Below are 13,508 nucleotides of genomic sequence, written 5' to 3' on the forward strand. Positions count from 1 at the left end.
AATGCTTTGATTGCAGGCCTAAAACCACCAATTACAAATTTAACTTAAATAACAAAAGTGTAATATGGCTTTAGAGCGGTGTAGGTAACATTTTTGTAGTAGCGGAGACATTTAACCAAAACTTTTGCTCTGAATCCCTGAGCAGTGTTTGTTTAAGGTGTTTTGGGGGACCGTTTCTCGTTTTGGGGGACCGAAATTTGGACTTGCAATTCGTTTAAGCAAATATGGCTATTTTTTGGTATTTAAAAAAACACTTGCGGTATCTTAAAACTACTTAGCGATCACCCAAACCAAACCTTAAACAAAACCTGTCCCTGAGCATAAAATTATTCAAGTAGTTCTGTAAAAATTCTGATTAAAATGCTTTATTTGTTTTCCCGAACAAAAACCATGACGCTACTAAAGATTTTGAAAATCAGCTACTCAAAAACGAAAAATGCGTTTGGTACACAAAGAATTCAAGGTACAAGTATGTTAATATATTTTTAGCTAACTAGTTCCGGCCTGCCATAAATTTATTGAAATATTTTTTCTTATCAGACAATGTAATTAAAAGTTTCTCCGGCTGTCCATTAGAGAAAGATTGATTGATGACCAGCATACCATGCCATCGCCCTAGAAAGAGTGCATTGTTAAACCGCCTTGTTATTGATTGCTTACTAAACGGTTATGTACACATTAAAACATTAATTCCGGACAATAGCGTTGAGTTTGCCATTTTGTTGCAGACATATGCTATGCGCCCACTGCACGTAACCGCAAACATGTATGACGGAGGCAGTTCCTCTTTTAATAAATTTATCACACAGTCAGCTACGAGATCAAGCGTCCACCGCTTAGCGAATTACGTCAGTCAATGTGGACACTATTGATGTTTGTCAGGTTGCGCCACTGACCTCGATAAAATTTGTACAGCGATTACCAATGTTTTGCATTGCGCGCGAACTAGCACTGATTTGCACGCGAAATTATTAGTTCAGTAGCAATATTTGTCCACAGATGTAAAAGGCGGTCTTGAAAAAGAGAGAATAAGCTAACGAAGCCCTTATAGTGTGTACATTGGATTCAAGTTGGTTGAATCAGTGCATATATAAGATGGCTTTCGTCAGGGGGTAGCTCATTCTAATTTTTTATCTTGTGTGTACATTATAACCACATAGTCAATTTGATATTTTGTCGTTTTAAATTAGTTATATTTGCCCTTGGAATCGTTTGTGTGGAGTTTCATCTAATTAAGGATGTATTTTGCATTTCTCCAAATTTAGCGGTTCCTCAAAATGGACTCTTGTGGATTTCTCCTAGTTATTACGGTACGATTTTTTTCATTTTGCCCATAGCTTGCTCTGTGAAAATTACTGTAGGTTGGTAATTTATTTATGTGTTTAATAAAGGTGATAAATTTCGCACAAACTGCGGTTTGCCAACGTTAAAGTTTATTCTCAGCCCAATGCAAAACATCCAGTTCAGGGGAAGATTAGGCATTTCATTAGTTTGAAAATGTCATTCGTAACGTTATATCAGTGACCGTTACGTTGAAAACGTTGCTTTTGTAAGTGCACCAATTTCTCATTAGTTTTTTACTATGGCAAAACAGGATTTGTAACGTTATAAATAGTTTTCACCTATAAGGATTTCAGATGTCCTATCATCAGGGGTAGGGAACCGCTGGCATGTGTGCCAATGTTGACGAGCGAGGTGATAATTTATGACATACTCAGTGATTCGGATGGGCGTTTTCGCATGTCTAAAAATAATTTGACCTATTACAACTTTTGCTTTGGTGTAGCAATCCTGAAACGCTACCTTACCAGCAATTGTTCAAAACAGCTAAAACAAAAATGCTTAAAAGGAGAAGCGACTATTATTTTGACAGTACAGCAAGCTAAGTGTTCTTTCTCATCAGTTTGTGATTGTTACAAAACGGTTCCAGTAAGGTTAAAAAATAGTTACCAGAAAAGTATTTTGAATAACATACCAGTAACATACAACTGTATTTGCGATGCCCGGCATATACCAATAGTTTCTATAGCAACGGCATGACAAATATTCCAAGTATTAGGCGAGAATGTCAAATTTGTTATAGGAGCAAACAACTGATAGTTTGGGACTTTTGCAGGGACTGAAGATTATGAAGTGATCTGCAAACAATATTATCGATATCCCATTGTTTGTCCAGTCATACCTGTTGGCCCCCAGAGCGCTTGAAATTACCATCAAGTTCACACTAGAAAAAATATAGTTTTAATTTTATTTTATTTTTGTACACAAACATTGTTTCTATTTCAGTCACTGTACTGAATCAGTATGGCTTGGTGACTGGCAGATTCAGAAATAACGCCTTCAATGGGCCTGGCGTACTGTGATTTATGAGTGTGTTATGATCGCTGGTCTGCATAGAGACGCTTCAGGGCTGATCCCAGTTATGAATTTAGGTTCATCCTAATTGTTTCTATTAATTACGATTGTCAAAATTTATTTTGGTTGCAACGTTTTCTAACTACCTGCACCAAGTGAAACATCTAAAAAGGGGCACATCCAAGTTATTTATCGAAAAAATACCCATATTGTTTAGCCCAGTGGTCGGCACGCGACAAAATCGTTACCGGGCCGTATCATTTTTCAGGTTAAATGCTTTAAAACATTTTGGCCATGTGTCCCGGGGATGATAAATAAATTTATGCGTTTTTATTGTTAAGTATTTGTAGTTTTTTGAAGGCCGGTCCGCGATAAAGAAATTAGTTTCAAAAACGGTCCGCAGTAGAAGAAAGGTTGCCGGCCTCTGGTTTAGCCCATACAACTAATATTTAATTTGCCCCCGCAGCATGTTCTTTACTCTTTAAACAATGATTTCAAGTGGGTAATTAATTAAAAGTTATCCTGGCTCAAATTTAAGTGCTTCACCCGATATGTCTGAGGTTACATCGCGGTTAAAATAAGGAGTGAAAGTGTTTTACGGCAAACCGGTTGGCGCCATACCAATACTCCCCGCAAGCTACTAAGTCAACCGAAAGATTCAAACAGTACCTTTAAACAACGAGGTGTTGTATATTCTATTCACTGCGCCGAGTGTCCGTTGATATATATCGGGGAGGCTGCATGGAAGGTCACTCAACACCTGTTAAAAGAACATCAACGGGATGTTGCCAACAACGACGCGAAGAACTGGAAAAGACTATTTCTTAAGTTATGGAATATTCACCAACCGGGCAACACAATGAACATCAAAGCAGAAGTGATGCTTTCACGCTCAGTGTATTCGTTGTGTTGTGACGTGCTTGTGTTCCATTCTTTTTTCCTTTGTTTCTCGTGTTATCTTTTTTCGTCTACCCCTGAGCAAGTACAGCTATAAATTCATTTTCGTCAAAAACTTACTAATCTGATTTTATATTGTGTTCTGATACAAATAGTAAATGGTTTGTCAATTCTAAAATCGTCTAAATCCTAATTGTGTAACAACTGCTTTACTAAGTGTTATTTACCCAGTGTTAGTGTTATTTACCCTGATGCATTCAGTGTTATTCACCCTGATGAAGGCGATCTGTATAAGACGTCGAAACATCGGAATAAAATCACATTTGCCAGAAGAGCAACAGTTTATTTATGAAAGTGTTGTGCGGACAACAAACCAAAATACGTCATGGCCAAACGTTAACAGACCACCGGTCTATTGTGATGTAATGTTGAAAAAAATATCGTATGTTCTATTTGGGAATACGGTCTCATCTTTTGAATTATCGCTACCTCATAGAGAGAAAATCAAGCAAAAAGATACATTATTGCTTTTACAAAGACCTAAATCTTCTTACCTTTGGTTAAGCACGTTTCATCACATACATTTCACCGACCATGAAATCGTTGTGCGCGTTGCTCTTTGGACAATACTTGTCACTGGTTTTCACATAAAAAAACTTCAGACGTGTCTTTGCATTGGAAATGGTAATTGTCTAAAAATGTGTACACAAAGATGCCAATAGTTATTTTGAATGTAAGAGCGCATGGTGACCGGCTTATTTGGTGTGACACATTCACTAGGCCTGGCGTGCTTTGATAGTTTTTTTCAAGTTGTCATTAAAACAAGGTTGACTAGATGAGAATTTAAGTGAAGAGGGAAAGTGTTTTTGTTTTCATAGAGATAAGACTAAAGGGCTTTTGCTTAAGTGAAGGAGGCGTACTAATAGGTTTTGGCACGCATTCAAACCTGAATTGCAATTTTCATCTAAATAAACAAAAAATTTTTTTACAGTATCGCAAAGAATTGTTTCAGAAATTGCTTTTCGGAACAGAAACTGAACCGAACTTCTAACTAAGTTTTTTTAAATTTATTCTAACAGGCCATTCTAAGTAAAATGGATACATGGGGATTTCTCCTGATTTTAATGGTACGAAAACACATACATTTTGCCTTGTTCGCTGGGTCCAAATCAGTCTTCGGGCTGTTTCATGTGCTTAAAGACGAAATATATCACTAACAACTTGCTGGTTTGTTACCTGTAGCTCCACACGCCTTTCCTTAACACAAGCGGTTATTATTTGTTCTTCGATCCAGCAGTAGTGTTTGCACAGTACGTCAAACCAACTTGAGTTTCCTGTATTGCCCTTGGTTTTTGCGCTCCACGACATTCAAACATTTGTCGTCTTTTTAGACTGAATGATTGCTGCAATTCTATTAGTTTTTCACAATCGAAAATACTCAACTTATCAAAGAACGCCAAGCCGATTGAAGGCGTTATACCGAATCAGTCGGTCACCGAGCATTCACCACCATATGGAAAAACGTATAGGCTAGAAAATCCAGCCTGTGGTGGGATTCGAATCCAAGACAGGAGTCTTTTCAGGACTCGCGCTCTGCCAACTGATCTACACGACTCAGTGGAGAACCCGCCTTATGTTGAATCACAAGCATCGTTGCAGTGGCGTAGGCAGCCAAAAATTTTGGGAGGGGCCAAATTTTTTGTTGTCTCGCACATCTTTTTGCTAACGCTCGGCGTGCTTTTACCAAAATCGTGAAACTGTGCCAGACTGTGGTTCGACGGGACAGCCTAACGCTTTATTGATTTATTTCATGTCTGCATAAATAAAAAAGCATGGATGACAAAAGTCAATGACAAAAAATGACAAAAGTCATTTTTGGTAATAAATATTTTCCTTTGTCAGTTGAGAGACAAAACCACAATGGACAGGGACGAAACTACTCTAAATTAAAGTTTATCAATGTATAACTTTGAAAATTTGGTAGGGGCCATGTCCCTTTTTGCCCCTCCTTGGCTACGCCACTGTACCGTTACTGTACCGTTGCCTGCCTCGTATATGCTGCACATGTCAGCATGTTTTCTATCTAACGATGCCGTGATCGCTTGTCTGCATCGAAGCTTCAGGGCTGATCCCAGCTATTCATCTAAGTCTTAAACTCAACTTATATTAACTGTATTTGCTTTTGTGTTGGTTTTTAGGAATACATAATTAGCTATTTGTAACGTTTTATTGCTCTTCGAAAATGAATCCTAATTACCGTTTGCATTAAACAACCTAAAGAAGTGCTGAATTATATCAGATAGGTCAAAAATGATTTTTATGGTTACTAAATGTGTAAGATAATCTTACTCTTATTTTGTAGGTTTTTGTCTTCCTGTCAAACTTCATAACCAACACATCTGGCCGGAGTATTTGCAAAAAAGTGGTCACTGTACAGTGTTATGATCTAGATGGCCAAACCTTGGGAAAGAAAGGAAAAATACTTAAGATGGTAGTAGCTACAGAACCTGTGAAATTCCGAATGTGGACATACCCTGAAGTTGACCCGGAAGCGTTTGTTCTAGAGCATAGAAATGGAAAAGTTTTAAACCTAACACGCAAAACGCGAAAACGACCACAATTTTTGACACTGTCTAAAAATGGAAGCAAACCGGAAAACTTTAGTCCCGGCGATAAACGTTTTTTCAAAAATCATTACGATCCTTTAAATGAGAAAACATATCTTATGCCTTGGCATCAAACAAAAAATAATACCTATTTCCAATGTCGTTTAAGACGTTCTTATGTACCTGAGTTAAGAGCAGGCTACAAACAAAACAGGACAATGGGTGTATACACTAAACAAACAAACGACACGCAATGCAACTGATCACGTTAGTTTAACCGCTGTGTGGCGCTACCGATGTGCTAAGCCACACTAGCTACCGTCTGGGGCGCCTGACCCATATACAGACATAAAAAACCTGATCGGGATTCGTCCCCGGGAGAGTCCTGGGTTCGAACCCCGTGAAAACAAAAAAACAAACAAAAAAGAGGTAGTAAAGTCGCGGGCAGAAACTTGGCCGAATGGTCTGTCGCGCCTGACCGACATTCAGACATAAAAACTTGTTCTGGATTCGTCCCTGGAAGTGTCCTGGGATCGAACCCCGCAAAAAAGAGGGAGTAAAGTCCCAAAAGGAGTTGAATCTTTATGTCATACATAGGTTTTTTACATGTAAGTTATACATTTGCAGTTTAATCGTGTTTTCTAATTATATGTAAATATCACCCTTGTTCGACATTTATTTTAAACGTCCATGCCCTATTTTTGCAGTTTTACAACTTTCGTAACTCACGTTTTAGCCATTTTCCTCATTTCACCTCCTGTTCAATTTTCTGCTTGTATATGCAACGATTACTGTGTCGATTGGGGCCAATCTTTAGTCGAATTGTGTCAATAAAATTGTTTTTAGGTCTCTCTTTTGGAGTTTTGCTTAATGTTATACCTCATCTGTATGAATAACTAATAACCCACTATTGTACATGTGTGCTATGGTTAATACCCTTATGTTTTCGAACCAGCAATTTGTTTATTTTTATCCCTAAATAGTAAGCAACTTTAATTACTTCCAAAATGTACATACATATTTAATGTATCGTAAACATGCTTGCAATCAGTATCAAGTACTGCTTACTAAAACAGTCATTTTTAACAGGAATTTTTTTTATTAGTGATGTACCAAATATTTGTTTTGCCAAATTTATTCGGTAAAATCAGCAAATTTTTATCAAGATTTGGTTTCGGTACAAATCTAATTAAACCGATTTGGTGTATCACTAGTTTTTACAGCCAAAAATGAGCAGTTTTGGGGCGTCCAGTTTAACCGTACTTTATGCTTTTTCCTTTTTTAATCGACTGTATAAACAATGACTAGCTACAAGATCGGATCTTGTGTCTATAATTAAATATTAATGCTGGTGCGATGGCCTTATATCATTTTTTACGAACAAGTGCTTGAATTTTCGTCGGGCCTACCATGGCGAGCCTTGCGGATATCTGAGTGGGTATGGTGCACTGTGGTCTAAACTAGATAGATTTCGCTGTGGTGGGATCAGGCTGTACGTTTTTTGATCTGGCTACATGGAAATGATAGCGACAACAGCGTAATTTGGTATCATACTCTTTGTTATTGCAAATGTAAAATATAACACATATCCGAACAAAAGTATTCGCCATAGGGTCAAAGCATTTTTTACTAAAGATATGTTATGTTTTAACTAACATTTACAAGCGGTTAGTAAAAAAACTACAAATTTCGCACTGGCTGCGTATAAGTACAGAATTGCAGCATGTTAGTGTATTCTTTCGTAATTGGATGTTCCAACCTGTATTTTTAGCCAGCCGAAACTGTTTTCTTATTCTTTTCTCAAAAATGAAAAGTTCAGCGACAATGCATTTCCCCTGGGGGACAATGGTTTTTTACCCCACATGCCTTAGTGTGAGTCATTTTACTTTCGCTTCCTGATCAACACAAACCCACTGAGGTCATACCAACAGCGATAGCAGCAAAGCACAAAAATAGTGCAAGTATCCTCAATTTTGTGAATACAGATCGAATGATATATACAATACTTGTACCATGGGCGCCGGCAGTCTTTTTTCCAGGGGGGTCAAATTTGGACAAATTTGCAGGGATAGATTACTATATCAAGTAATTATGTACACATTCCTTGTTTAGACATTCACTTTGACTATATCAATTTCCCTTTTTAGAGCATTCGTTTTTCATTCATCTCGTTTTTCAAGAAAATGTTGTAATTTTGCGGTACTTTGAAATTCCATGGGGGGACAAGTGCCCCCTCTTGCCCCTACGTGGCGGCGCCTATGACTTGTACTAAATTTATTGCAAGATTTCTGTTCACGTTGCTAGATTCGCATCAGCTTAGGATTTAGATGATGTTTCGTATAAAGTAAACTGTTATAACGTGATTGCTATGACGTCATGCTTGAAATAAACTTAAAGTCGGCGACCCGTCGTGACTTGACAGCACTGCAAGGTTTAAAATAAGTCTTGAATTTGCTTGCCTTAATTAATTAAATACTTATCACCCAAATTTTTCCTAGCGCTTGAATCTTAAAACAAAACTTCCTTAAATTTACGAAACATTCGCAAGAAAAACTGCAAAAATTACCAACGTCCGGCGGACGAAATGCGCTACAATTCAAACCTTGACGAAGCAATAAGATTGAAAACACCATCTTGTAATGGCTCCTACTCCCACCATAAACATTAGTATGTGTGCCAAACGCAATTCTGTATAGCCAAACGAAACTTGATTAAAAAAAAAACGCTTTAAAAACGGTAAATTCTACACATAAAAAGTGCAACAGTTTACTGCGCAAAGCTAGTTAGGAAACCAGCTTAAGATGCGTAAAAATCACAACAAAAGTAAATCAGTTATAAACGTGGTAAGTCCAATAGCAAGCGTCCAGTACCTTGCTAGCGCTACAAACGACTGTATGCAGCTGTTTGACAAACTGCTTTTTTTCACAAATAGTCATAGCATGCATGAGCAACCAGATCAGTTTATGGTTGGCATGTTTTGAAGCAAAGCAGAAACCCACTTTGTTGGTCATCACCACATCTTATCACGTTTCTGTGAGAAATCAACAAGGCAATTTTCATCGTTCATTAACGATTTGCGTAAACGAAACCAATTACTTCACGCAAACAGCAACTGGATTTTGAAGTCTAAAACCAGTGGTTCGAATTTTGCTCCTAAGTTTCCCATTTTTGTTGCAAAGACCCCTTTTTTTAGGTTTATGAAGTCTGTATACCGCTTATTAGAAATTGAATTCTTTTTTTGTATTGCACCTTATAGACCCCTCGACATGACGAACTTTGTGTACTTTGTACTACAGTACTCGGCACAAAATTAATTACAATAATACAGTTCGACAAAGGCTCCGAAAGTCAAATTTACCATTGTAAAATTACATTACAAATGGCCTTGAGCAGTTGAATTTTGACCCGAAAACTTTATTCTTCAATATATTAAAATCATAGCTATCGTTTGTGAATGAAACGTTAATTGACTAAGTTTTACCCAAATTTTGTCTGATCATATAGCACTACCAAAAACAATTCACATTTTATTATTTTTACATGTTTCCTGCGAAGTAATACAACATATTTGAAGATTTAGCAGATTGTAAAAATAGAAACAAGTTATATCTAAATTACAGCGGAGCAAGTGGTGCATGTAGTTACGTGCAACACCACGCATAATACACTTGAAGTATTTGTAAGTAAAAACTACAAATTTGGTAACCAACATGCGGCACAAAAGTTCAACAATGTACACGTTTTTATAGATTGTTTTCTGTTTATTGCTGCAATGTTGCAAACTATTTTGTGTTTGTTCAAGCGTTTTTTCGTAAAATATTTTATGACTAGCAGTAAGGATAATAGAAAAATAATTTACGACAAGCATGTGTACATTTGTGTTCTCGTTCGTCACATTAAAATATTGTGAAAAATTGCCTTTTAAACAAAAAGCGTAAAGCATTAAAACCACGATCGAGCGAAAGCAGTCACCAAGCTGGCAAAGTCCAAGTCTAAAAAATAAAACTTTGTCTAAAATGTTTTATATTTTTTATAGTTACCATTTTTACATTGTAAATTTATAGTTTATTTTTACTTTAGGAAAAACTGTAATAAGTATCAGAAAAACACCAGAAAACCGTTGGTTTTGCGCTCAACAAGTGTTGAAGTAAACAAAGTATTATGTTCAAGAGTCAGGTCTACACAGCTTTGGGTAACAAGGTTTGATACTTTTATGTATAAATGAACAGACCAACGCCTCAACAAAAGATCTCTTCGTTTCGGAGTTTTTGAAAACAGAAACGAAACAGAATAAATAACGTAAATTATAGACTCTAAGCAGCTAAGGCTTTCAAGCTAGATCCACGTCCCACATATCAACTCCCGAATGGTGTTCTGTCAAAACCAGCTTTGATTCGTTGCCCAGTGCAACTGAGAGTAAGGTTCCTGATCGATTATTCCACGTAGAGCTGGGATGAAGAAACCCGAAACTTGCTCCACCTGTCCGCGTCACATTGAGGACAAAAAGCCGGGGATCGCTGGTGTCAGAGTCGACGTCCACGTCCAGAGGGTCGCCCCATTTGCGTTCCGGTGACAATTTGATTTCTTGGCTGTCGGTATCACAGACAACGTATTTACGCTTTGAACGTACTGTAACAGCAAACATAAACGTGAGTGGAAATCCTGGCCTGGTTGAGCCAAATTGCCATCGTATGATAGGGTTTCCGCCATCGACTATTCGGAGTCCCCCTTGTGCCCCCCAGTGCCTGCCAAGCGTGGCGTGTCGAACGTAGCAATCTCTTTCTTCTGAGACCCCGGCTTCTAATTCACAAGCGTGAGTTAGGGTGACCGGAGTTTCGCAGACTGGCGAGCCTATGAAGTTCTGCAGAAAATCGGTAAAGTGTTGCGTAACCTTGCACTTTTCGCGAGGTTTTGGACTCGTGGATTTTGTTTCTGTTTCATCACTGGTCGCCTTTAGATTCATTTTCTTCATATCGGCCACGCCCGAGTAACGCCGCACCGTCTGTTTTACGGATTCCTCTTCAATTATAAAACTTCGTCCGTTTTCGGTTTTAGTCTCTAATCCACAATTTGCACGGGTCGCGAGTTGTTCTGTCTCGAGTTTGACTGAAAAATATAAATAAACAAACTTGAGCATGTGTTTATCACGGCACGCTCATAAATATAAATTGTGAATGCTTGGTGACCGGCTGATTAGGTATGGCGCCTTAAATGGGCCTGGCGTACTGTGATTTATAATATAATATGTTTGTGTGAACCCAAAATATTTAATATCTCATTTCACACCTGCCTTCTTTATTTGCGATAGTTTAAGTTTTTTGGTTTTCGACTGTCGTATAAAAAAGGGGGCTGTCAAAACGTCATGCTTGACTCAAATTATTCTTCAAAAAATATAAAATTTGTTTCTTGGCACAGGTGATTAAATCTTGCACAATTAGCACGCGATCAAGCGTGCCATCAGAAACTTGTGGGATCTCATCCCATCTCGGGTTTCGTTTAAGGAAGCTTTGGCTATTTCCTTAAAAGTCCTTTAACCGATTATGGACAAAGATAATGCAAAATTGTTTCATATAGAAAGCACCTTGACGGATAACTCATTGTGAGCAAAATCTATGGTTAAATAGGGCGTTTTTTAGACCCCCAAGAAAAACGTTTTTTCCCTAGGTTGATAAATATACTCAAAGGTTCTGTTGTAATGGTGTAAAAAATGGTGACTTGGGGGGTGACATAGTTCGGTTTCACTTTCTCTACGTATCTATGCAAACGATACATTGATGTATCATCACCGTGATCACGCCTGTTTGACCCAACAGGGTTCATAACCACCTGACCCGTTGAGCTCATCAAGGCACAGCGCGTTTCCCAATCTTAACGCGTCATACGATTCGAGTTAACTGCACCAATGTGACGTCATAAAGCCCTTTGTCATGTGGAACATCCGCTTGAATCGGTTTGTGACGAAGCGTTTACCACGTACCACAGTTTTACATGTTGCTACAACGAAGCTCGAAATTGTGGGTAGAGCCCAACAGCAATTGTACATGTTAAATGCTGTTATGGTTCATAGGTCATTTAATGAGTGATATCTTGGTTGCGTTAGCTGACACTGTGCTGCCGATGCGTGGTTTTAGTAAAGCGGTTGTTGCACAATTTTGATTTACCCGATTTTAGAATTAACAAACCATTTACTATTCACATCAGAGCAAAATATCAAATTAGTTTTAGTAAGTTTTTGACCTAAACGAGTTAATATTTATAATTGTAGCTGCTCAGGGGTAGAAAACGGCCTACTACCTACTACTACTCTAAAAGATAACCACAGCTTTTATATGCTTAGAATTTCAAGACAGTTTTTTTCAGGTTTGGGTTAGTAGAAAATTGATGCCGAGTTAAAAAGAACCGAAAAAGTCACCAAACATATTAAGGCTTCTGCTTTAAGTGAAAGTCAATTAACACCAAATGTCATTAACAAGTGACGACAGCTCGTTGTAATCAACTGATTGTGTTCGGAACATTTACACAAAAATAACGTTTCAACATTGCGCAGCTATATAACTTCGGATGCAACATCAGTCACTCCTGTAGACTAAAGTACCCAGTACCACAGCATCGGGGGTAAGCTAGAAAAATCAGGTTAAGCTATAAATAAAGCTAGCTTGAAATGTCTTGACAAGCCAGTAAAGTTACGAAGGTTGTAAAATCAGGGTCGTAAATCTTAGACCAACCGACACAAATTTAGGTCTTAGCCAAAACGGTAGCGTCCTTTGTTGGTTTCAACCGAACTGAGTAATGCTTATTATACAACCACGTCTATTGCAGTGTCTATGTTTGATTTTAGAGAGTTTACCTTATCGTAAAAGTTATCAACCTCTTCTTAAGTACAAATGCTCCAAGCTTTTGCTAAGACTCATTTACCACACTATTAAGAGCAAAGTTTAAGGTTTTTTAAAATTGCTAAATAAGATAATAAATGCCAATATCTATGTGCAAAGCATTGCGGCTTTTTAACATTTTGACAATAGTAAAATGCAACAATGTTTTGCACTAAAAATGTTTGTTTTTGCTTTTAACAAGTTTATAAAAGCAGCTTACCTTCTGGGAGCCCATTTTCCTGCGATAGCTGCCTGCGTTCCATAATAATAAACACTTTTGTTTGATGCTCTGACCTTCTTGCTTAGTTGTATTCTCAGTATAACTTTCAGCTGCTCCTGACATCAATAATATCTAGAGCGCTCTCACGACGAGCGAAAAAAGACGTGACGTCAAATTCTGCCTTTCTTTTCCGCGTGACGTAACAAACCCAGCAAACTTTCCGGGGTGACATGACTGGTCCTGGCTAACGACTGCATTAAAATTTCCACTTTCGTTTTAATTTGTGCTTATTCAAATTTGTATGCATGCATTTTTGGCCTATTTTGGCGTTTGTGATTGCAGTTGCTTGGACATTGTCAGCTTATAAATAGTTATTCATGTTTGTGGTATTTCTGCACACGATTAACATAGTTATGTTGCTAGAATTACTTTGCATCATCGTTGTGGGTTTTTCAGAAACCATTTTGCAATTAACTTTAGAACTGTAGTTATTGGCGTATATGTACATTCTTAAGGTGAATTTGCAAAGTTTCTCTGCATTTTATCTGTAAGGGACAT

General features: G+C 37.7%; 1 protein-coding gene across 1 annotated transcript; it reads right to left on the reverse strand.

Annotated features, from left to right (window-relative positions):
* Positions 1-9,372: 9,372 nt before the first annotated feature.
* Positions 9,373-13,066, reverse strand: LOC145205421 (uncharacterized). Its single transcript, XM_080078143.1, has 2 exons — positions 12,951-13,066; positions 9,373-10,964 (listed from the first exon to the last, which is right to left on the reverse strand). Exons 1-2 carry the CDS (start codon positions 12,991-12,993, stop codon positions 10,189-10,191), a joined length of 819 nt encoding a protein of 272 aa, XP_079934269.1. The 5' UTR covers positions 12,994-13,066; the 3' UTR covers positions 9,373-10,188.
* Positions 13,067-13,508: the final 442 nt, after the last annotated feature.

The sequence above is a fragment of the Phallusia mammillata genome, chromosome 8, assembly GCF_965637545.1.
Source record: "Phallusia mammillata chromosome 8, kaPhaMamm4.hap1.1, whole genome shotgun sequence".
NCBI lineage: Eukaryota > Metazoa > Chordata > Ascidiacea > Phlebobranchia > Ascidiidae > Phallusia > Phallusia mammillata.

Coding starts and splice junctions, on each gene's coding strand:
- LOC145205421 (XM_080078143.1), bottom strand. CDS start 12,993: ATGGAACGCAGGCAGCTATCGCAGGAAAATGGGCTCCCAGAAG. Junction 10,965..12,950: donor GGAAAATGGGCTCCCAGAAG/GTAAGCTGCTTT, acceptor TATATTTTTCAG/TCAAACTCGAGACAGAACAA.